The following is a 21,578-nucleotide window of genomic DNA, read 5'->3' as shown; positions in this document are numbered from 1 at the left end:
CCTCAGAAGTGAGTGAGGCTGAGATAGTATGCCCATTTTAGAGCTAAGATAACTGAGACCCCAAAGGTCGAGCGGCTCAACTAAGTCACGGCTGAGGGTCCACAGACCCAGGCCTGACTCCTGGTCTCCCCTCCACTAGATGGCGCTGCCTCTCCAGAGCCCGCATCTCCCAGCCCAAACCCTGCCCCACACGGTCCCCGGGGTGGAGGAAGGCAGGTGGCAGGTAGCCCTCAGAGCCCCAGCCCTTCTCAGGCTGAGCAGGAGTCCCCTTACACCACTGGCTCGCTGAGGTCCCTTCCTCTCCCTCCCCTGCCCATCCACCCAGGACCTCACCTCGGGGTTGCTGAACACCTCCCAGAGGTCGTTGTGGAGGTGGCTGGTCTGGTAGCTGTCCAGGGAGAGCAGGTGGCCAAAGGTGTGCCGGTTGGTCAGGTACATGAACACATCCTGGGGAGAACAGGACGGATGGAAGAGAGCCCCTCTCCCCCACCAGTCCCAGGAGAGAGAGGCATGGCTGCAGCCTCCTCTGTCCATCAAGTTGGAGATCAGGGAACCAAGTGCGGGCACCCCATCTCGTCTCCCTAGCACCCGGCCAGGCCTGACATGGATACAATCAAGGAGGGCTTCCTGGAGGACTGAATGGGAATCAAAGAACCAATGTTGATGGTGTAGAAGCAAAGAATGGTGTCTGATCCTGAAGTTCAGAGCACAGGAAGACACCATCATGCTGCCACATTTAAATAAAAATAACCACAGTCGGGGGCACCTGGTGGCTCAGTCGGTTGAGCATACGACTTGGGCTCAGGTCATGATCTTATGGTTTGTGAGTTCAAGCCCCATATCGGGCTTACTGCTGTCAGCCTATCAGCACAGAGCCCACTTTGGATCCTCCGTCCCCATCTCTGCCCTTCCCTGCTCACTCGCACTCTCTCTCAAAACTAAATATTCTTAAAAAATAAAATAACCACAAAAACATATTGGGTGGGGCACAGGGAGAGGGCAAGGGCGTCTCTTTGGCACATTACTCGGGGTACATTTAGGTGGAGAGTTTAGGGTTTTTTGGCTGTGTTGAAAATGTCAATAAAACAGACGGTGTGAAAACTGGGTCCACTAAAATGGTCCCCACGGACCCTAAGGACCAACCCTCATGCCTGATGCCCCAAGTGCCCCCCACCAGGCCCTGGCATCTCAGAAGCTCGAGGCCTAAGGCAACACGATCCAGACCACCTTCTCCATCAATGTCCCCCCCCCCCCCCCGCCAACTGCCCAGCCCTGCCGACCTGCTGCCGGATATTGGCACAGAAGGCCATGTCGGGGTCCAGCTTGCTGTGGTGGAACAGGTCTGTCTGCAGCAGCTCAGCCCGCAGGGCACTGCCCTTGATCAGGTAGATGTTGGAGATGTAGGGCACGTTCCAGACGCCACTAAGGGCGAGAGAGGAAGATGGAGGGGGCTGCAGGCCGTCATAGGCTAGAGATCAGGGCCCCGGGGGAGGAGGCAGTCAGAGGCCGGGAGGGCACAAGACTGCTGACTTGATTCCCCTACCCTGGGCACATGGGCCCAGGACAACTGCCAGGAAGTCCTTCCCTGTGTCTGACTGCAGTCTTCCCTGCTTTGGGTTTCGCAGGAATTCGAGGGCAACAAGGACGGGAATATTGGGGGAAGACGGGTGAGGGCGTTCCCATCCCGCAGGTACTCACACGCGCCGTCCCTGCACAATGTCCACGTAGTCCTCGGAGCGGGCGTAGTAGCCATCTGCGCTCAGGGCCCCCCAGAAGTTCGACCACAGCCTCCCATGGCGGGTCATCAACGGGGCGATGACGTTCCTGAGGAAGGGAGCACCTTAGTGGGAGTCTCCCTGCCCACTGGGAGTTTGGGGCAGATCTAATTAGGTGCGGGGCGAGGGGGGGGGGAGTGCCCTTTCAACCCGCAAGTGGGGCCTGGAGGGGGGTGGGTTGGCCCATCTGGTTCGTGCTCCCTCCAACAGGGCAGCCGGGAGCGGAGGGCAGGAGGGGCGGCTTGCAGCACGGAGGAGGGAACATCTTGGACCAAGACAAGGTTGCCGGGCTGGGGCAGGCCCAGGGTGGGAGTGAGGCCAGGGTGAAGGCGGAGAAGAAAGGCGTGGCGGGGGGCCGGGGGGGCCTGGAGCGGGGGCCCGGGCTTAGAGGGCCACCCTGCCGCAGCCCACCCACAGCCTTACTTGTTCTGCTCGATCAGCAGGCGCAGGGTTTTAGGCTCCGTCAGGGCCACGTCAGCATCCACGCTGAGGTAGTAGGTGCAGCCACGGTCCTGTCGGCACAGATCCCTGCAGGTAGGGGTTCCGGGGTCAGCAGAGGGGTCCCAGGGTCCCAGAGCAGCGCTGCAGCCTTACTCTCCAGGCCTGCCCCCATCTGTGACCACAGGGAATCAGCCAAAGGTCTTTACAGGGGTCAGGCCAGCCCTGGTGCAGGTTGGGTCCGGCAGCCTTGACCCCGAGACCCAAACCCTGGGCTGTTAGGCTCTCAAGATGAATGCCCGGAGCTCAGCGACTGCTATCAAGTGCCCTGAAAACCCTCGTACTGGGGAGAACATGGCCCACAGACAGGTTCGTACACCGCCCAGGGCCAGGGGGTAAACCGGTTCTGCCCCTTCTGAAGTGCAGTTTGGTCACCCGTACCAAAAGCCTTACAAATTTATGCTCTTTTTGTTAATCTGGCCCAGGGCTCAGCAACGTACAGCCCGTGCTCCAAATCCAGCCCACTGCCTGGTATCGTTGTAGGTTGTGAGCTAGGAATGGCTTTACGTTTCTGAATGGTTGGGGGAAACGAAAATCAAAAGGAGTCACATAAAAATCATATGAGGGGTGCCCGGGTGGCTCAGTTGGTTAAGTGTCTGAGGTCGGCTCAGGTCATGATCTCATGGCTCGTGAGTTCGAGGCCCGCGTCGGGCTCTGTGCTGATAGCTCGGAGCCTGGCGCCTGCTTCGGATTCTGTGTCTTCCTCTCTCTGCCCCTCCCCCACTCATGTTCTGTCTCTCTCTAGCAAAAAATAAATAAACATTAAAAAAAATTATTTTCAGGGGCGCCTGGGTGGCGCAGTCGGTTAAGCGTCCGACTTCAGCCAGGTCACGATCTCGCGGTCCGTGAGTTCGAACCCCGTGTCAGGCTCTGGGCTGATGGCTCAGAGTCTGGAGCCTGTTTCCGATTCTGTGTCTCCCTCTCTCTCCGCCCCTCCCCCGTTCGTGCTCTGTCTCTCTGTCCCAAAAATAAATAAACGTTGAAAAAAAAAATTATTTTCAGGGGCGCCTGGGTGGCTCAGTTGGTTAAGCATCCAGCTCTTGGTTTTGGCTCAGGTCATGATCTCACGGTTCAGGGGTTCAAGCCCCACATCGGGCTCTGTGCTAACGGCACGGAGCCTGCTTGGGATTCTGTCTCCCTCTCTCTCTGCCCCTCCCCTGCTCGCTCTCCATCTACCTCTCTCTCAAAAATAAATAAATACACATTTTTTTAAAAGTTTAAAAAAACTTATTTTTAAGTCGTATGAAATTCAAATTTCAGTGTTCGGAAGTAAAATTCGTGGGAGCACAGCCACGCCCATCTGTGCTACAACCTCAGGGTCAAGTGGGCGTGGCAGAAGAACCTTCCTGGAGGTTCCACAGCCTCGGATCTGGACTAATTCTTCCACAGTCAACAGGGATTCCTTGTTTGTTTTAATAATAAAGGCAAAATCAGAGATCGTCTCTCGAAATTGTCCTTGTTTACCTACTTCTGGCTTTCCAGTTCTTCCTCTTTCTCTGATTTGCTTCCTGCACCCAAATGACACTGCCCAGCCCTACCCAGGAGCCCCCAGGTTCGCAGGGCAGTGCCTATTTCCCCATTTGACAGTTGGGAACGCTGAGGCCCAGAGAGGGGCCGGAACTTGCTGGAGACCACACGCAGCCTTCTGAACTCCTCTGTCTCCTGGCCTGATGCCCCGATACCACGGCCCCCCTGCCCACTACCGTCAGCAGAGATGACCGTGGTGCCCCAGCCCCCAACTCACGCGCCCACGTTCCTGGCGTCAGCGTTTGCCACCCGAACCTCAGGGCCCACCAGTTTCACGGACTGGTACTCGCTGCCATGCTCTGCCAGGAACTGTTCCACCTGAGCCTTGTGGTGTTGCTCCTAGGGGTGGGGGATGGGAGGGTGAAGATGGGGACAGTGGTTCCACCCCAGGACCACAGCACCCCTGCTCCTGCAAGCCACTCCCCTTCATTCCTCGCACACCCTTGGCCATTGGCTTTCCTATCTCCAGACCTCTGCCCATGCCCATGCCAGCCTTTCTGCCTGGAGTGCCCTTTCCCAGCCATCCCTGACCAGGCCAGGCCCACCAGCCTCTTAAGAGCCTCTGTCACTTGGACAGCATCCCTGACCCCATATCCAGAGTCGTTGATTCTGCCGGTCTGGAGCGAGGCCCAGGGACCTGCTTCGCTACAAAATGCTCCGCGTGATCCTTGGACTGCACTTTGAAAAACAACAGTCCATTCCCCAGGCCCCTTGCAGGGGGAAGCGGACAGATCAGGATTTTTAGGATCAAACCCAGGATTCAGAGCGAAGCCCGGCTCTGCTACCATTAGTTGTGTGACCTTGGACAAGCCACCTCACCTACCTCAGCTTCCATTCCCTCCCTTGTAAAATGGGAGGGCAACTGAGCCTAAGTCCCAGGGTTCCTGTAAGGAGGCGACAAATCAGACCGGGCTCACAGGTCTTTAAAGACTGCCTGTGACAGTTTTCTTTTTCTGCACAAAAAATGAGAATTCACGTCTCCAGGGAAGCGGGGAGACTCCCAAGGGCAGGGCTGACACCCTTCTCCTGTTTCCACGTGGCACAGTTGAACTAATGTCTGTGACACAGGCAGAGCTGAGCCGAGTGTGCGGCCACAGGGCCCTGGGAGTGGGATGCTGACTGTCGGGGCTGAAAGGTCTCAGAAAGGGGTGCTGCCGGATGAGAGAACATTTGGGAGACAAGAAACCTTGAGAACAGAGAGAACTCGACGGCGTATCTGGCATCCCGGATGCCAGGGAAATGAGGTGGGACTTTATCCAGCTAGGAAGCGGGGGAGAGGGAAGGAGCTAGGAATACTGAACCTGGGCCTGCTCCCCACAAAGCAGCAGGCCTCAGGGCCCTCCTTGATTCCCCAGAGGGTACGCAGCAGGGAATGAAAACCAGTTTGTCACCCAATCGAATCAGGAAGGACCGACTGAGGCAGGGAGAGAAACAATGACGATGATGACAGCTAGGAGCACCTGTCATGTGCCTGCCCTTCCCTCCTGTGTGTTTCCCGTGCCCACTTGTTTAACCCATGCAGCAATTCCACGAGGTCGGCACGATTCTAGCCCCATTGAATAGGTGAGAAAACTGAAGCACAGAGAGGTTGAGCAATGTCACACAGCCGATACAAGCAGTGGCCCTGGGATTCAAACCCGGCCAGTCTGACTCAAGTCAAGCCCCACGCCCACTTCCATTTGGCCCAGAGAGTGATGCTTCAGTTAGTTCCGGAGATGTCCCAGGCCACCCCGTGAGGCGGAGCCTTGACCCAAGCCTCACGGCGACCCCACCAAGTGCCTGCTACTCACGTGGTTGTGAATGAAAAGCCGCATCTGTTTTCGGGGGTAGTGGAGGCGGAGGAGCCGCTGGAAGAACAGGGATAGGAACGGCGTGGGCTGTTCGATGAACACGCCGACCAGGACTGTGGGCAGAGCTTCATCCTGCACGGGGAGGGGGCGGCATGAGGGGCTGGCGATGTGGCCACCGGGCCACTGCCGAGCCCCTAGGGTGGCCTGAGGGACCCAGAGCCAGAGGCAGAGGCGTGCAGACTTAGCAGGAAAGGGGCCTGAGCCAGGGAGCTCCAAGCAGGATGTGCAGACAGGCAGAGGCAGGGACTGACAGGGAAGCAGAAGGAAGCGGGAGGAGGTGGGGGGGGGGGGGGTCCCTGCTGGGCAGATCACGTGAGCCTAGACTTGGAACCAGGACCAGCTGATGGCCTGCTGTCACACAGCCTGGCTGGTATGGGTTTGCAGCGAGCCATAAACAAGGAGTTAAGGGGGTGCCTGGGTGTCTGTGGGTTGAGCATCCAACTCTGGCGCAGGTCATGATCTCACAGTTTGTCAGTTCAAGCCCCGTGTTGGGCTCTGTGCCGACAGGTCAGAGCCTGGAACCTGCGTCAGATTCTGCGTCTCCCTCTTTCTCTGCCCTTCCTCGGCTCGTGCTCTATCTCTCTCTGTCTCTCAAAAATAAATGAACAAAAAAATATACATATTTTTAATATGAATAGATGAACATTTTAAAACAAAACAAAACAGGGGTGCCCAGGTGGCTCAGTCAATTAAGCGTCCCCAACTCTTGGTTTCAGCTCAGGTCATGATCTCACGGTTCACTGTCAGCACAGAGCCTGACTGGGATTCTCTCTCCCTCACTCTCTACCCCTCCCCCACTCATGCTTTCTCTCTCTCTCAAAATAAATAAACTTAAAAAACAAAAAAAACAAAAACAAAAAAACGAGGAATAAGATCTGTGAGTGAGTGGAAGGCAGCTATAGGAGAGGAATCAAGCTGAAGGAACCAGAACTTTGGCATGGCCAGGGGGGTGTGCATGAACAGAAGCCATATGTAATCTCAGAAGGCTTCCAAAAGGAGGTGCCTGGTGAGGAGGAAGAGGGAACCCCAGACAGGAAGGTTATCCCTTTACCTCCCACCAGAGACGATAGTCTCTTCCAGACTCACTCATCCTCCCCATCTGCGAGGACCAAGCGCCCCATGTCTGGCAGCCTTACCCCTATGCCCCTGAGGCTGCGCAGGCCCTCATCACACACAGCGCAGCCTGTCTCGAAGGTCCAGAAGCGCGGGATGTAGTTGCCCAGGTAGTTCAGCTGCAGCTGTAGGGAGACGTGAGGTCGGAGATGAGGGGTACGGCTGGCCCCGCCCACCTGTAACCACTGAGTCACATCCCTCTCAGCCCCTGGTGTTCCCACACCCCGGCCCTCTAAGGGGACAGGAATGCGGCTTTATTTGGGGCAGGTTTTGGAGAGAATGTTCTGGTGCCCTGAAGATCACCGAAGCTGCTCTGGGGGTCCAGGGAGGACTCCAGCCTGATACCCTTTTATCTCTGGGTCTGCCAGAAGCTTGTGAAATCCAGACTGCTGCCTGCCCCCCACCCCAGAGAGTCCAGCCGAGCAGCTCTGAGGTGGGGGCAGGAAGTCTGCTTTAGTATTATACCCTCCCCTTTCTCTCTGACACGGTGCGGGGAGTGGAGGGGGTCGGGGACCACACGTGAAGAAGTGTGCTGTGAGCCAGGGCTGGCTCCCCGGGGCCTGTGAGGTCCGGCCCGCACCCCAGCTGCTTCTTAGCTCCAGAAGCGCAGGGACCAGTCTGTGCTGCTCGTGACGGACTATGCCTTATGTCCTTCCTAAATGTTTGCTGAATGAAGAAACGAGTCTGCCCTGGGATGATGGGGTACGGATGACTCGGGGCAGCCCAGCTGGGGCCTGGATGGGGTCAGCGACCTCCTTTCTGTCCTGGGGTTCGGCAGGGATGAACATTACTGACTGTCACAGCAAGGAAACAAGTCACCATGCTGAACTCAGATGTGAGGACAGAGGCAGCCAGGGGCCAGCGGGGCCCAGGGGGGCGGCTCTGACCCCAAGGAGAAGCGGTGGGGTCACAGTGAGAGCAGAATTGAGCCTCTGGCCCTGCTCTCACTCTCCCCAGGGGCTGGGGCCTCTCCCTACCTTGGTGGGCCCATTGCCATGAATCAGGACCGGAAGGGTGTCATAGGCAAGGTTCCTCGCTCTCACGTGGCCCATTTCAAACTTGAGCACCACCTCATCTGGGGGTCAGAAAGCACAGAGACATCCAGTATCAGGTCCAGAGGCCAAGTTCAAGTCCTAGCTCCTGCTCAGGGCTTGTTCTGGGCTATTAACATCACTTCTTCAAGCCTCAAGTTTCCTCGTCTGTGAAATGGGGGTAAGAGCTGGAGGGCTCTGTGTTGGGCAAGCACTCAGCACCACTCCTGGCACATAATGAGCATAGAATCCATGGCAACCCCCAGTATTTATGGTGATTACTTATTCAAGCCAGAAGCAGGAGATGGGAGAAAACAAAGACCTGAAACATCCCAGCTAGAGAAGCTCCATGGACAGAGCCTGGGGGCACCTGCTCCCACAAACGACAGACCTGGAGAGCAGGACTGAGAATGTGCCAGCCCCAGCGGAAGGCCTGAGAAAGGTGGGGGACAGGTCCTGTCCTGGTGGAGAGACTCCCTCGGGCAGGATCCTGACGGATCCTCTGACCCCACTAGACAGCAGGAGGTAGCAGCCCATCCAACAGTTACAAATGCAGAGGAGTCTTCCGTCAGAGGCCTGGGAAGACACTGGGGAGGGAGGCCCTCCGTGTGGGTGACCATGTGAAGGGGCCCCTCTGCGCAAGCGCCTGGCTCCCCCAAGAGACGCTCAGGACCCAGCTTCTTAGTCTAGGTTCCTGTGCTTCCAGAAGCCACAGACAAAAGGGTGTGGCTTTTCCTGCACCTTCCTGGGAAAGGACTCATTTGATTCTCAAAAAATAAGATTCCACTTATCCCATAAAATCACCAAGCAGCTATTGGGTCCAACTATCCTTTTCTTTTTTTTTTTTTTCCAACTACTCTTTTCTTAAGATGTCCATCAGCTTCCTGTGCCAGCCACCTGGGAGGTGGGAGGGCAGGGAAGGAGAGGAAGCAGGAGCACCTATAAGAACCAGGGATGCAGGGCTGGGGACAGGTACCTACTGTGCACATCGCCCACCTGCTCCCAGGCTGAATTGCTGCCTCCTCCCCTGGTGTCCCGCAGGCTCTTAGACTGACCTCTTGGCCCTCCTTTCTCCACCCCCAGGGAAACACAGCTCTGCCCCAGGACATCCAGGTGGCCTCTGGGACCTGGGGATGGGGCAAGTGACCTCCTGGAACAGTAGCCAGAGAGAAACCAGCCTCTTCTCCTCCTTGGGCTCAGGCCCTGCCTGGAATCCTCATCGCCTTATTAATGACTCTCTTAGGATCCCTCTCCCCGTGGGGGCCGCTCACCCAAGGCTCCATCCAGATTCTGGAAGATACGGCAGCGGTGGTCCAGGGTGATGTTGATCCGCTCCTGTAGGAAAGAGAGCACTGGGCTGCAGCAGGGACAGGCCCTGGTGGAGGATGGGGCTCCATCACGCCCAGTGTGGGGAGCCTGCCTTCCTACTTCTGCCCCTTCCTCCCCCCAACACCCGCTGTGCCCTGGCACACCAGGACAGCTCGGAGCCCTGCGATCTACTGGTCCAGTGGCTCTACTCACAGAGAACCCGGGTCTTTCAGAATTAGAAGGCATCTAAGGCAACAGCTGGTTCAAGTATAACAATCATGATAACAACAAATGTTTTTCACTTTACTGTCAATCACTGATCTAAATACTACATAAGCATTAATTCATTCAATCCACACAACATCCTTTTTTTTTTAATCTTTAAAAATTTTTTAAAAATGTTTTTATTTATTTTTGAGACAGAGAGAGACAGAGCATGAGCAGGGGAGGGGCAGAGAGAGAGGGAGACACAGAATCCGAAGCAGGCTCCAGGCTCTGAGCTGTCAGCACAGAGCCCGACGCGGGGCTCGAACTCACGGACCGCGAGATCATGACCTGAGCCGCAGTCGGATGCTTAACCGACTGAGCCAACCAGGCACCCCAATCCAAATAACATCCTTCTGGGAAAGTTCCACCATCACCACATTTTACAAATTTAAAAAACAGGGCACAGAGAGGTTGAGCTGAACATTAACAGCTCAAATGTTAAGCTGGCATTTGAACCCCAGGAGCCCGGCCCTGAGGTCCCTGTTCACTGCACAGGGCTGCCTCTTCAAGATCCAGCTGTGTCTCATGGAGCCCTAGGCCAGGCCAACAAAGGCAAGTGGCATGCTAGGCTCAGCCCTCATCCCATAGAGAGGGAAGGGGACTCCCACAGAGTCCACTTTTATGTTTTGGACCCTGGGCTTCTGCAAATGATGTCACCCGAGGCAAAGGGGAAGGAGGAGGAAAGACTGAGTTAAAAAGATCAAGTTCATGTTTCTACCGCACAAGTCCAGCTGTTTCATTTCATTAGTTCGTGGATAATAAAAACTGAGGCCGAGAGAGGGGAAGTGACTTACCCTAGGTCGCACAGCACCGCATGGATGGAGGTTATGGGGACAAGCGGGCAAGAATCCAGGAATCCTGACCCCCTCCACCCAAGGACTCTCTGAGTTTCCTGCCTGTCCGGAGGACACTGGCTAGTTTGGGGCGACACTGGTCCAGACCTGCCACCTTCAGTCCCTTCGATGACCCCTGCCTCCCTTAAGGCAGGCTTGGAGGTCATGGCACAGGTCTGGCCAAGACCTCTTCAGCCCAGAAACCTGCCCCCCCCCCAGGCAGGGTGGGGCAGGGGCAGCTCAGCCTGTCGGTTCCTTTCAGTACCATCACCCCCAAAAAGGAGGCTATGAACTCCTGTCTCACTGACTTGAGTGTCCGTGAGGGTGAAGGCCCCCCACTGTCTTCTTTGCAGCCGCATTCCTGCCCTGCACCTGACAGCGTCTCACATACAACAGGCGCTCAATAAATAGCCGCTGAACACCTGAGTGAATCTGCGAATGACTAAGTGGGGGCCCAACCCACGGAGTCAGGGGGTACTGCTCCCACTATAGCATCAAGATCCAGCGTCAAGATCCCCCCCGCCCTGCCCCTGTTCCTCAGCCCCACCCGCCGCCCCTTACCCTCTTCTCTGGGTCCAAGAAGATCTTGGTGTAAAAGAGCTGGTCACTGTCACCGTCCTGGCCATCCCACTCGGCCACCAGTTTGCTGAGGCTGGGGGCATAACCGATGAAGCCTGCGGTTGGTGGGGGACACACAGAGACAGACGCTTAGCTTCCGGCCTCTAAACCAGAAGCCTCTTCCCAGACTCTGCTTTCATTCATCTCCCACTCCTTTACCTCCTCTTAGAGGTCCTCCTGGATTGAAGGGAGGTAATGTCTGTAGGCTGAAAGCAACCTGCTAGTTCATGCCACTTGGTGACAAGTTCCCCCTGAGCTCACAGAGAAAGATCAATGGTATCCACTAACCTGAACCAAATCAGGTGCTGGGCACCACGTAGGTGGTAAATAAATGCATCAGACCAGGAGTCCCTGGAGAGCAGAGCTGGTAGGACATAGGCTTGGAGCCCCTTTTCTACAGTTATCTGGGAAACTTGGCCCAGAGAAGGGCAGAGGCTGGGCCAAGGTCACACAGTGCATGGGGGCTTAGAGGGAAAAACCCACACAGCTCCTTGGCCACAGTGCAGACTGGAATGGAGAGAAAAGGGAGAAGGGGCCAGCCAGGGAGGGCTCCACCCCAGGGAACACCCCCAGCCTTGGGCCATCTAGACTGTGCTAACTCTCTCAGCCAATGGGGAGAAGTGGCTGCCGGAGACGAACCCCCTTCCGTGGCTGGACAGAAGAATCCGGAATAAAATATGGATTTTACTCTCCATGCAATAACAAGGCATTGAGTGATGCGTGTGGCTTTGCGCCTGGCTACTGGGTGGAGAGCGGACTGGAAGGGGTGAGGGCTGAGGCCGGCAGAGCAGGCAGGAGGCTACTGCAAATGGCCGGGAGCCAAGTGAGGCGGCAGCAGTGGGGGGTGGACACGAGGGCAGAGTCGAGATCTTTCAAAGTGGGAGTGGCATCACCAGCCCGCTGACTGAGAGGCGAGGGCGGGGGGGGGGGGACCGAGGGAGGATATTTGGGGGTGGCTCTGGTTTTGATCTGTGCAGATGGGTGGCTGTTCACAAGATGGGGAGGACTGCAGGGGGCAATATGTCCCGACGGCAGCGGATGGACCCCTCTGGAACCCGCCCAGCCCCACCGCTGCCTCCGCGCCCAGACTCCTCACCTCCAGAGCCCAGGAACCTCTTGCCATCGGACACTGCCGGGTACTTGGCCTCCAGCCTGCGGTCAGGGTAGATAAGCTCCTCGGCCGAGAAGACCACCTGGCTCCTGGCCTGCCGGAACTTCTTCAGGAGCTCTCGAGGCCCCGACGCAAACACCACGTCATAGCTGTAGCCAGAGCCGAGGAAAGTGGGGGCGAGGCAGAGGTGAGCAGGGGCTCATGAGGCCACCTTCTCCCACACCACCCCTGGGCCACGCCAGGGGAAACGGCTCTGCCCTGCTGTCTCCGGCCCAGCCTGTGGCGTTGCCACCCTACCCTGGGCAGAGAAGGTCCCCACCTCACACTCGAAGCATGGCTCACCCCACCTGGGCAGGGCCCCTGCCCATCTCACCACCCCTGGGAATGGTCTTTTCTGGGCTCATAGGCCCCCTCAAACGGTAGGCAACCTTAGCTAGAGCGAGTCCTCCCTCACCCCCGATATCCCGCAAGGGCTAGAATATTCTAGAATATTCTCTCTGGGCCCCACCCAGGAAACCCCCAGCCACCTACCTGTCTGTGAAGAGAATGACCAGGTTCTCCTTGTCTGCGTGCTTCTCCAGAGCCTTCTTCAGCAGCCGAACCTTCAGCCCTCCACCTGATGACGCCCCCTTCTCTCCATTCCAGTCTTCCCCCAGGCCCAGCGCCTACAGAGAAAGGCCCTTTAATGTGGGCTTTTGGTACAGAACTATCCTGTCAGCCAAAATTCTACCTCTGCCTGAACAGTGAACATCTTTGCCTGTCTGTCCAGCACCTCCTCCCTCACCTGTGGGGAAACTATTCTATACCGTGTGTGAGGCTGACAGGGCTCTGGGGGTGGAGGTGGGGGTGATGTGACCACACTTGGCCAGTCAGTGTCCCATCCTTCCCCCAGCCATGGGTTTGGGCATGTGACCTAAGCATGGCCTGTCAGACTCTTCCCCAGGACTATTCTGTCCCAACTACGGAAAGGCTGTCTAGTTCTGTCGAGGTTGAGAAGCTGAGGCATGTGGGTCTGTGACTGGTGGTCATCCTGCCACCATGTAGAGAGAGCATGCCTGCAAATGAAGGCCAAGAGAACCTAGAGATAGAAAGATAAAGCCCTAACCATGCAGCTCGAACCCCTAGATCCAGCTATGCCTGAAGCAACCCTCTGCTTCAACCTGCATTCATGTGAGCTAATCCACTTTCTTTCTGGCTTAATGCCACTGGATTGCAAGCTGTGTAGGCAATGCCCTGGTCTGCCCTGTCATCATTCCAGCCCCAGTGCCTACCACTGTGCCTGACAGAAGGAGGCACTCAGCACACTCAGCTAAATACTGGAATGTCTCCCTGTAGGGCTTAGCCCCCATCCTGCACACAGAGGACACCAGAGGACAGCTCAGCCTCTGTTTCTTTAGAGCAGAGTTTATACAGGTAAGATCTCCAGACTACAGCCGTCTCAAAATCCCTTGGCAGGGGAGGGGGGAGGAGGGAATTGGTAAAATGCTGGTTCCCAGGCCCTGCCTTCTAAACCAGCCCTACTCCCCTAGCGTTAGCATCGCCCCATAGCCCTCCTGTCTCACTTTCCCCACATTCCCAACTCTGGCACCTCCCAGACTTTGCTTACATTCTCCCCTTCTTGCTTTTCCTAAGTCATCCTCCTCTTTTGGGCTTCCAGAAGCTTTCCCTGTGGCCCCAATCAGTTTGGGAAGGACAAAAACCCAGCTCCTGGACTCACCCACTACCCCGCGGTTGTCCTGGCCCCTTCCCCCCACCGGGAGCCTCTTACCTGGATCTTGTAGTTGAAGAACTGGCCTGAACGCTTGAAGCGTCGGAACCCCTCAGTCTCCCTCGTGGCCACCGTGAGGACTAAGAGGTTGTCTGTGGACAGAGGACGGCGTGGTGAGTGGGAATGGAGGGTGAGGAGAGGTGACAGGCAGGAGCAGGTCATTGTTCCTACATGTGTCAAATCCCCGCAGGATGTGCCCTCACGCCCACCCATTACAGACAAGGGCCCAGGGCCCGGGTAGGAAAGATGTACCGAAGGTCACTCAGCTGGTTAATGATAGAGCGGGGACAGAACCTGGGTCTCCTGGAATCTCCTCCAGGGTTCTGTCCCCCTGGGAACTGAATGGCACGACAGGAGGCGTCCAGAACAGAAGCGTCTGCACCTTGCATGGTGGGGCTGGGTTTCTCTGGATTTAGGGGGCTGTGGCCCCAACACGGGGGCGGAGGGAAGGGTTCGTCCTGAATGCCAAGCACCAGGGGGACCTCTCTAGCTGATGCTGGACATGAGCCCAGGGATGGCCACCTGCCTGCACCCAGGGCGCACACTGCTAATCCATCCCAACAGCCTTTCCTGCTGAGCCTCTCTGCCAACATGTGAGAACCTCTGAGTTGACCCTGAGTGGAAACGGACTTGAAATCCTCAGCTTTGGCCAGAATAGCTGTACTACCTTAATAAGAGACTTCTCTCAGGCTCTGTCGTGTGGCTTCACCTCTGCAATAGAACCTGCGCCTGGGTGGCTCCGTCGGATAAGCATCTGACTTAGGCTCAGGTCACCATCTCGCGGTCCACGAGTTCCAGCCCCGCGTCGGAATGCGTGCTGACCGCTCGGAGCCTGGAGCCTGCTTTGGATTCTGTGTCTCCCTCTCTCTCTCTGCCCCTCCCCAGCTTCTGCTCTCTCTCTCAAAAATAAATAAACATTAAAAAAAAAGGCTACCCAATTGATTCTGATTGCAATCAGAGTTAATCACCGACTTAAGGAAATCATGATTCATTAAAAAAAAACAAAAAACAAAAAACAAAAAAAAAACCTGCTGAAAACAGCTCCGCAGGGGGCATCTCTGGGCGCCCTGGGGAAGCCCCTTCCAGATCACAGTACGAAGGGGGCACCTGGCTGGCTCAGTCAGTAGAGCATGCAACGCTTGATCTTGAAGTTATGAGTTCGAGCCCCACGCAGGGCAGAGAGATGACTTAAAAAACAAAACAACACAAAAAACAAACAAACGACAAACAGTACAGTGGTCAACCCTTTATCCATGGGAAATGCATTCCAAGACTCCCAGTGGATAGGACCGCTCCACAGATAGTACCAGACCCTATATACGCGATGTTTTTTCCTACGTGTATGTATCTACGATAAAATGTGATTATAAATGAGGTACAGTAAGGAATGAACAATAGTGAATAATAAAATGGAACGATTATAACAACATACTGTAATAAGCATCATGTGGATGTGGCCTCTCTCTCAAAATATCTTACTGCACTGTGCTCACCCTCCTTGCGATGATGTGACATCTAAATGCCTACCCGACGAAACAGAGTGAGCTGAATGACACAGCACTGTGACATAGTTAGGCTGGAGGATCATCTGCTTCCGGCCCCTGGTTGACCGTGAGTAACCGAGGCCGCGGGTAAGAGGAGGCTACTGTTACCCACTTCAGGGAATGCCAGACTAATTCAGTGAGATCGGGCCTGTAAAACCCTTGTTGGGTTTTACTAAGAGCTATGACTGGTGCTGATCGGTGAGAGGCAAACACCCTGCTTTGGCATTCAAGGCCCTCCCTGATCGGCCCAGTGATGTACCCCTTCCCTCCATTGAGTGGACGAGATCTCCCCCAGCCAGAGGTCTCACCTTGCTGAGCTCCTCCCCTCCTGCCCCAGCTCCCTCTCTCTGTCCCCTTTCGCTAATCTTCCTCCAGGTCCCAGGGCCAGTGACAGTGACACCCCTTCCCTGCCACCACCTCTATGAAGCCTTCTGAGATTTGTCCTGACCTCTCTCCTGCCTTTAGAGGTAGGACACCCCCCCGCCCACCACCACCACTTTGTAGCACTTATTACCATTTCGTGGGGTCCAGGACATAATGCTTTCCTGGGTGAACTGACCCACCAAGTGGCCAGGCCAACACAGGCAAGTAAGGCCTTCCCATACACCCCCACCCCCCTAAAAACAAGAGAAGCCTGGGCCGAAAGAACAGAAGCATCCCGCTTGGCAGAGCTGGCTGAGCTGGGCAGGCTGCTGGCCCCAGAGCAGGGGCAGCTCAGAAGATTGTGGCAGGAATCCACTGGAAGTGGGCCCAGGGCCCTGGGGAGGAAGGGGTAGATCCACTAGGTAGGTATGGAAAGGGGAGGCCTCACCACCTGACCTTGGGGGCCAGGAAAGAGGGGTGCCGCTCACACTTGAGGAGAGGCTCCCCCAGTTCTTGCCAGGATGGTTAAGTGTCCCCGCACCTCCCCCCCCACCGAGTGAGGAGAAGAGAGTGGCTGGCTCTGAGGCCCTCCTGTCCTTGGCAGGGAACGCTGGGACAGGGAGTGTCACATTTCACAGATGGACAAAGCCAGCATGTGTGTGTGTGTGTGTGTGTGTGTGTGTGTGTGTGTGTCTGTGTAAGTTGGTGGATCAGGGCTCCTGAAGACAGGCTGCGGTGGGAGGGGCTTGAGGGCGTAGGCATCTCGAGGCTCCTTTCCTGAGTCCCCTTTAGCAAAAGAACGGGTACCCGATGGCTAGCCTTTACCAAATACCTTTGGTACGCAGGACTCGGTTCTAAGCACTTTACTCTCCGAACTCCCCACTCTACAGTTAGAAACCTACAGCTCAGAGATGGTGAGTAACTTGCCCAAGGGATCCAGGAAGTGGTAGCACCAGAATGTGGTCACGGAAGTCTGGACCCAGAGTCCCCTCTCTTAACCTCTGCACGCACTGCCCTGGCTTGGGGCAGTGACCAGCTGTCTGTCTCTCCATCTGTCTGAAAAAACCCTAGCTGAGGTCGAGGAGAAGGTCCCAGGCTATGCTGGACCATCCCCACCCACCCAGCCTGTCTCTTCTCTGATTTCCAGGATGATCCCAGGTGCCCCATGGGGGCCTTAACAAATCTAGTAGCCGAGGACTCCAGAAGATCACCTGGTCCAGAGGGTCAACCTGCCTACATATCAGCATCACAGGGAGCCTCTGAATTCCAGGACCAGAGGTCTGAGATGGGCCCAGGAGTCTGGATTTTTTCTACCCTTCCCAGGTGATTTCTGATGTTAGCCCATTGGGAAATTTCTGATCCGACCCATCCCCCGGTCCTGATCGGGGCTCCGATGCAGGGGTGCGGGGATGGGCCACAGCAAGAGAACTCCAGGCAGACCCCTCCCCCAAGGGACCCTGCCATTACCTCTCAATACCCCCCACCCCCACGCAAGCTGCCTCAGTGAACCCAACCTTTGCCCCATTCCCTTGCCTTGCCTGTACCATTCACTCCTCCTTCCTCTGAAGAGGCCCCAGTCCTCCAGGAAGCCCTCTTTCCTCTGCCCAGCAGGTGATGCACCAGTACAAACATGTTCCTTGTCCCTTTTGCCAGGCCAGGCTCCTGTCTTTATTTCCTTGGCCTCCCTCCCCCTCCCTGGGGCTGGGACTGAGCGTGACTCAGGACGTCTGGTGTATACTGTCTGGCCTTAGGGAGCACGGTGGGCAGGTGACTCTAGTAAGCACTACCACCGGTTGAGCCCTTGCTAGAAGCCACATGCCACACAAAGTGTGTTACAGTCATCACATTTAACTATCGACATCCCATGTGGCAGGTGATAGTTCTACCCCTCCCTTCTATAGGCAGGAAACTGAGGCACAGAGAGTCCAAATGACCTGCCGCACGTCACAGAATCTTGCCGGGAGAAGGGAATGAGCTGGAATTCCAAATGCCTGTGTTCTTAACCTCCCCATTTCTCTGTCCGACATCCTGGAAGGCTGCAGACCGAAGCCAGCATTTCCAGCCGCCCTCTCTCAGGCATCCCCAACGTGGACATTCGGCTCCAGTCACCCAGCAGGCAGCCAGAGCGCAGGGCATGCCACAGGGTGTCAACGTGGAGGATTCGGTATGGAGCACCAGGGCCCTGCCCCCCTGCTTTCTGGCCGGTCCGGCCGGCCCACCGGGGGCCAAAGCCAGGGTCCGCACGAGGCCTGCCACCCAGGGCTCTTGGCCCTCCAGACCTGCTGCCCAAAGTGCGGCACTGGTTTTCCCCGACAGACAGGCTGTGATCCAGGATCAGAGGTGAGCAAAAGGCAGCAGAGCAGAGAGGCAGACAGACTGCTGGCGAGTAACTTAGCTTCTCTGTGCCTTTTATCTGTAAAATGGGGTCATAACAACAATAGTAGTACTTTCCTCCAGAGACTTTCGTGAGCACTGAATGAGCTAATGTCCGTGAAGTGCTTAGCATAGTACCTGGCTGCGGGTGCCACATGTCATAGGGAACGTCCCGAGAGAAGGGCATGTGTGTGGCCAGGTGCTGCCCCGGGGGTCAGGGATGCAGAAAAGCCACCTTGCTGAGAGCAAGAATGATGGGGACAGGCTGAGCCCGGCGGCCTGGGGGAATACAGATCCCTCTTTGGGGTCCAAAGAGAAGGCTGGGGACGCAAGATGGCTCTCCAGGCACGGTCATGACGCACCCAGTCTGCTCTCTGGGGAGGTGGGAATGAAGCTCCTCCCCATCCTCCGTGCTCCCCCCAGGCTTGAACGGAAGCCATAAACGGGGCGGCAGAATGGCAGGAGATGTACATTCCCAGTGCCCAGGAGCCTGGTGTGCCTCTCCTGGGTCTGAAGCCCTACTCCTTTCTGCCCCTTCAGTCCTCCTCGGACACTCCCTCCCCCCACACACATCCAGCTGGGCCCGCCTGACTCCTGGGACCTTTCCACTCCCTGCCTGGAACAGCATGACCCGGGACCCCCGCCCACGCCCTGTTGACTTCCCAGAGCCTTGGAACTTGGCAGCTGTCAGGCTCCAGGTGGGCCTTCCCTCTCCATGGCCAAACCGAGGCCTGCAGGGACAGGCGGGAGCCCAGGGAGAGAGCAGTGATCAGCTAGAAGTCTCTACAAAAGGGAGAAAGGACCAGGTCTATGGGAATTTGTTCGTTTGAATGTCGCTTTGTTGACCGTCTCTTTCTGTCTCCCACATTGGTCTGGGGGCTCCCCCAGCATAGGGCAATGTCTCCCTTCTCAAGCATAAGGCATTCTGGGAGCAGAGGGCTGTATCTCCCCGCATAACATTGGGTACCTACTGAGGTGAGCAGTTCTGGGCCCACCCACCGCTAAAATTGGGAACTCCCTAAAGTGGAAACCCCATCTTTCTCTCCATGTGCCAAATCCACGTGCGTGTGGGTACAAGCTGCGAAGAGCGCCATTCCTGAACCTGCCCACTGGAACATTCCTCGGCAGCTGCCCCATCCCAGCCACCTGGCACCGACCGGGCACCCCAGCCCAACCAGGGGAAGGGAGGAGCTGGCCTCTCTGGGGGGTGCTGGAGCATCCCTCACTCCCGACACCAATCAGTGGGTCTGCAGGACCAACTACCCTCCCACTCTGTCCTAGCCAGCAGGCTGAGGGTCCCACCTCAGCTGGGCCTGGGAAAGTTGAGCAGGCTCCTCCAGACAGCACCCCACCCCCACCCCGTCCAGACAGGGGTCGGCGAGATGAGCAGCGGGTCTGAGTCCCAGTCAATGACTCCACCTCCAAGCACCTACCACGACCCGAGACCAGGTGTTTAACCTTTTGGGCCCTCAGTCTTCCTATCTGCAAAATGGGCTAATGATTCCTTACTTATTAAAAGGATCTGGATAGAGTAAGGGAAGAGAAGGGCTTCAACCTGAGAGGGGCTTGACGTTAGTTCCGTGTCTGGCAACCTGTTACCGCTTGTCCATCAATATACTATTTACTTAAGATCTACAAGGTGCTCTACCTGGATCATCTCAGTCACACACTCAATCCTGCACCTTTAATGGGACTCCCTTCTGTCTCCTCTGTCCCCTCCGGTCACCTGCCGGGGCCAGCGCGCCTGAAGCCTTGTCATCGATTTGGTCCCTGACTCACCTCTGTGGACTTCATTGTGGGAGCAGGAGTTTTTTCTCCTTCAGTGGTCTGAGGCGGAGGGAGCCCACATCAGCAGAAGCAGGGGAAAGAGAGGCCCAGGAAACAAAGGCTATTATAGGGCGCCTAGCTCCTGGCCAGCGAGTGGACCCAGGCCACAGGCCTTTGGCACACACTGTCAGCCCAGCCCTGTGCTCAGCACCTGCATCACTGGATTTTTTGACCTGTTTTACTACCCTGCTGGGATACTCCAGGAAAGCAGGCGGTGCTGGGTCCAAGAAAGATAATGCCGGTGTAGGCCAGGTGTTGAGCTGAACCCTCACCAGGAGGCCTCATCTCCTGGAATCCTGGTCAGAGCACTAGGACTCAGGTACCACTGCCCCCACTTTGCAGGCTAGAACACCAAGCTTCGTGGAGATTAGTCACCACGGGCTTTACCGCTAGGAGATGAGTGGCCTTGGGCACAACCTGGCACAAAGGAGGTACTAAGAAACGGTGGTTCCCATCCCCTCCCCTGGTGAGGGTCTTCTATACCACCATCCTGCCTCCTCTGGCTCCCGGGTTCTCAGGAAGGAGGGCAGACAAAACAGGGTACCATGGTCGGGGTGGCCAGTCCAGCTCTGCTTTGTTGGGATTGCCCACAGGCTATGCTCTCCTCCGGGCTCGCCGATGTTCAGCAGGCAGCCCTGGAGGTGACCCAAGGAGCGGTGGGGAAGACACTAGCACCTACTCAGAACGATGGGGCACACTCTGAAATCCGCCCTGGGGATGTAGAGGGAACCCTAGACACGGAGTCCAGTGGGTCTAGAACCAACCACTCCAAGACTGGACAATCCTGGGTAGTCACTGCACCTGTCTGAGCCTCAGTTTCCCCAGGTGCAACCTGGAGAGAGTTAAGACCCACCCAGCAGGCGCCCCGCAGACCACAGAGGACTGATATGACAGCGTAAATGGCTCTGCTATGTGAGCCACCCCCTCCTCTCCCCACCCCAGTGGCTGTGATGCCTACTGTCTCTGAGCCCGGCTCGGAAACCAGGCACCCCTGGGTGTCAATCCTGGTTCCAAGGCCCCCAAGCTGTGTGATCTTGGGCAAGTGAGCCGACTCCAGAACCTCACATAGTGTGCCCCGCTGGAAAAGGGGGTAATAGAAGAGCTCGCTTCCGCGGGTCCAGATCCCGCTTAACCGATAGCTGGCCCATAATAAGTGCTCCCTAAACAGTAGCCATTGGTATTACTGTTATGAGAGCTATTACGATTTGGATGGATCTCGGCTGTCCCTCCCCTCCCGGCTGCACGGACGTGGGAACCGCAGCGCCAACAGAGGAAGTGATTTGTCCGAGTCACCAGCGAGTCAGTGGCCAAACGGCCGGAACCCGGATCCCCTCGGAAGCCCAGGCCTCCCGTGCAGCCCAGACCAGCCTCTCGGCCCCGGGCCCGGCCCGCGCTCTCACCCTCCGGCTTGGCGTCGCCCTTCGCTTCGGCCAGGAGCAGCCAGCCCAGCGGGGCCAGGAGCAGCAGCGGCCGCATGGCCAGGGTCTGGGGACGTCCGGCCGTTCCCGCCGCGCTCGCAGGCTGGAAACTTCGCGACGGGGCCCGCGGTCCGGCTGCCACGCACGGGGCCCGCCCCGGGGGCGGTGTCGCACCGCCCTCTCCTCCCTCCCCACCGCCCGCCCGGGCGGAAGGCTTTTCCCGCAGACTCGCCCGAACTGGGGCCTCGCGGAGCTGGGGCGGCTCCCGGGTCCTTCCGCCCGCTCGCCCGCCTCCCGTTCTTCTCCGGGGCTTCTCTACCGCAGGGATACGGGGGTGTTCGGGGCGGTCAGGGC

General features: G+C 56.9%; 1 protein-coding gene across 2 annotated transcripts in view; it reads right to left on the bottom strand.

Moving 5' to 3' along the window:
* Window positions 1-21,342, bottom strand: part of PLOD1 (procollagen-lysine,2-oxoglutarate 5-dioxygenase 1) — a 28,589-nt gene extending 7,247 nt beyond the window's left edge. The window contains exons 1-14 of one of the 2 annotated variants that reach the window (XM_030324824.1): window positions 21,207-21,342; window positions 13,700-13,791; window positions 12,463-12,596; window positions 11,917-12,080; window positions 10,764-10,876; window positions 9,066-9,129; window positions 7,741-7,838; window positions 6,787-6,888; window positions 5,591-5,722; window positions 4,018-4,139; window positions 2,199-2,303; window positions 1,699-1,824; window positions 1,281-1,422; window positions 334-447 (exon numbers count right to left, since the gene is read on the bottom strand). In XM_030324824.1, coding sequence (XP_030180684.1) covers window positions 334-447; window positions 1,281-1,422; window positions 1,699-1,824; window positions 2,199-2,303; window positions 4,018-4,139; window positions 5,591-5,722; window positions 6,787-6,888; window positions 7,741-7,838; window positions 9,066-9,129; window positions 10,764-10,876; window positions 11,917-12,080; window positions 12,463-12,596; window positions 13,700-13,791; window positions 21,207-21,282 — 1,584 coding nt within the window. In that variant the 5' untranslated portion in view covers window positions 21,283-21,342. The remainder of the gene's footprint in view (window positions 1-333; window positions 448-1,280; window positions 1,423-1,698; window positions 1,825-2,198; window positions 2,304-4,017; window positions 4,140-5,590; window positions 5,723-6,786; window positions 6,889-7,740; window positions 7,839-9,065; window positions 9,130-10,763; window positions 10,877-11,916; window positions 12,081-12,462; window positions 12,597-13,699; window positions 13,792-21,206) is intronic. The other variant, XM_030324823.1, reaches the window with a different exon arrangement.
* Between the last annotated feature and the right edge of the window lie 236 nt (window positions 21,343-21,578).

Source organism: Lynx canadensis, chromosome C1 (genome assembly GCF_007474595.2).
Source record: "Lynx canadensis isolate LIC74 chromosome C1, mLynCan4.pri.v2, whole genome shotgun sequence".
NCBI lineage: Eukaryota > Metazoa > Chordata > Mammalia > Carnivora > Felidae > Lynx > Lynx canadensis.
Note: the sequence above shows the minus strand (reverse complement) of the source record. Positions and strands in the feature narration are given on the sequence as shown.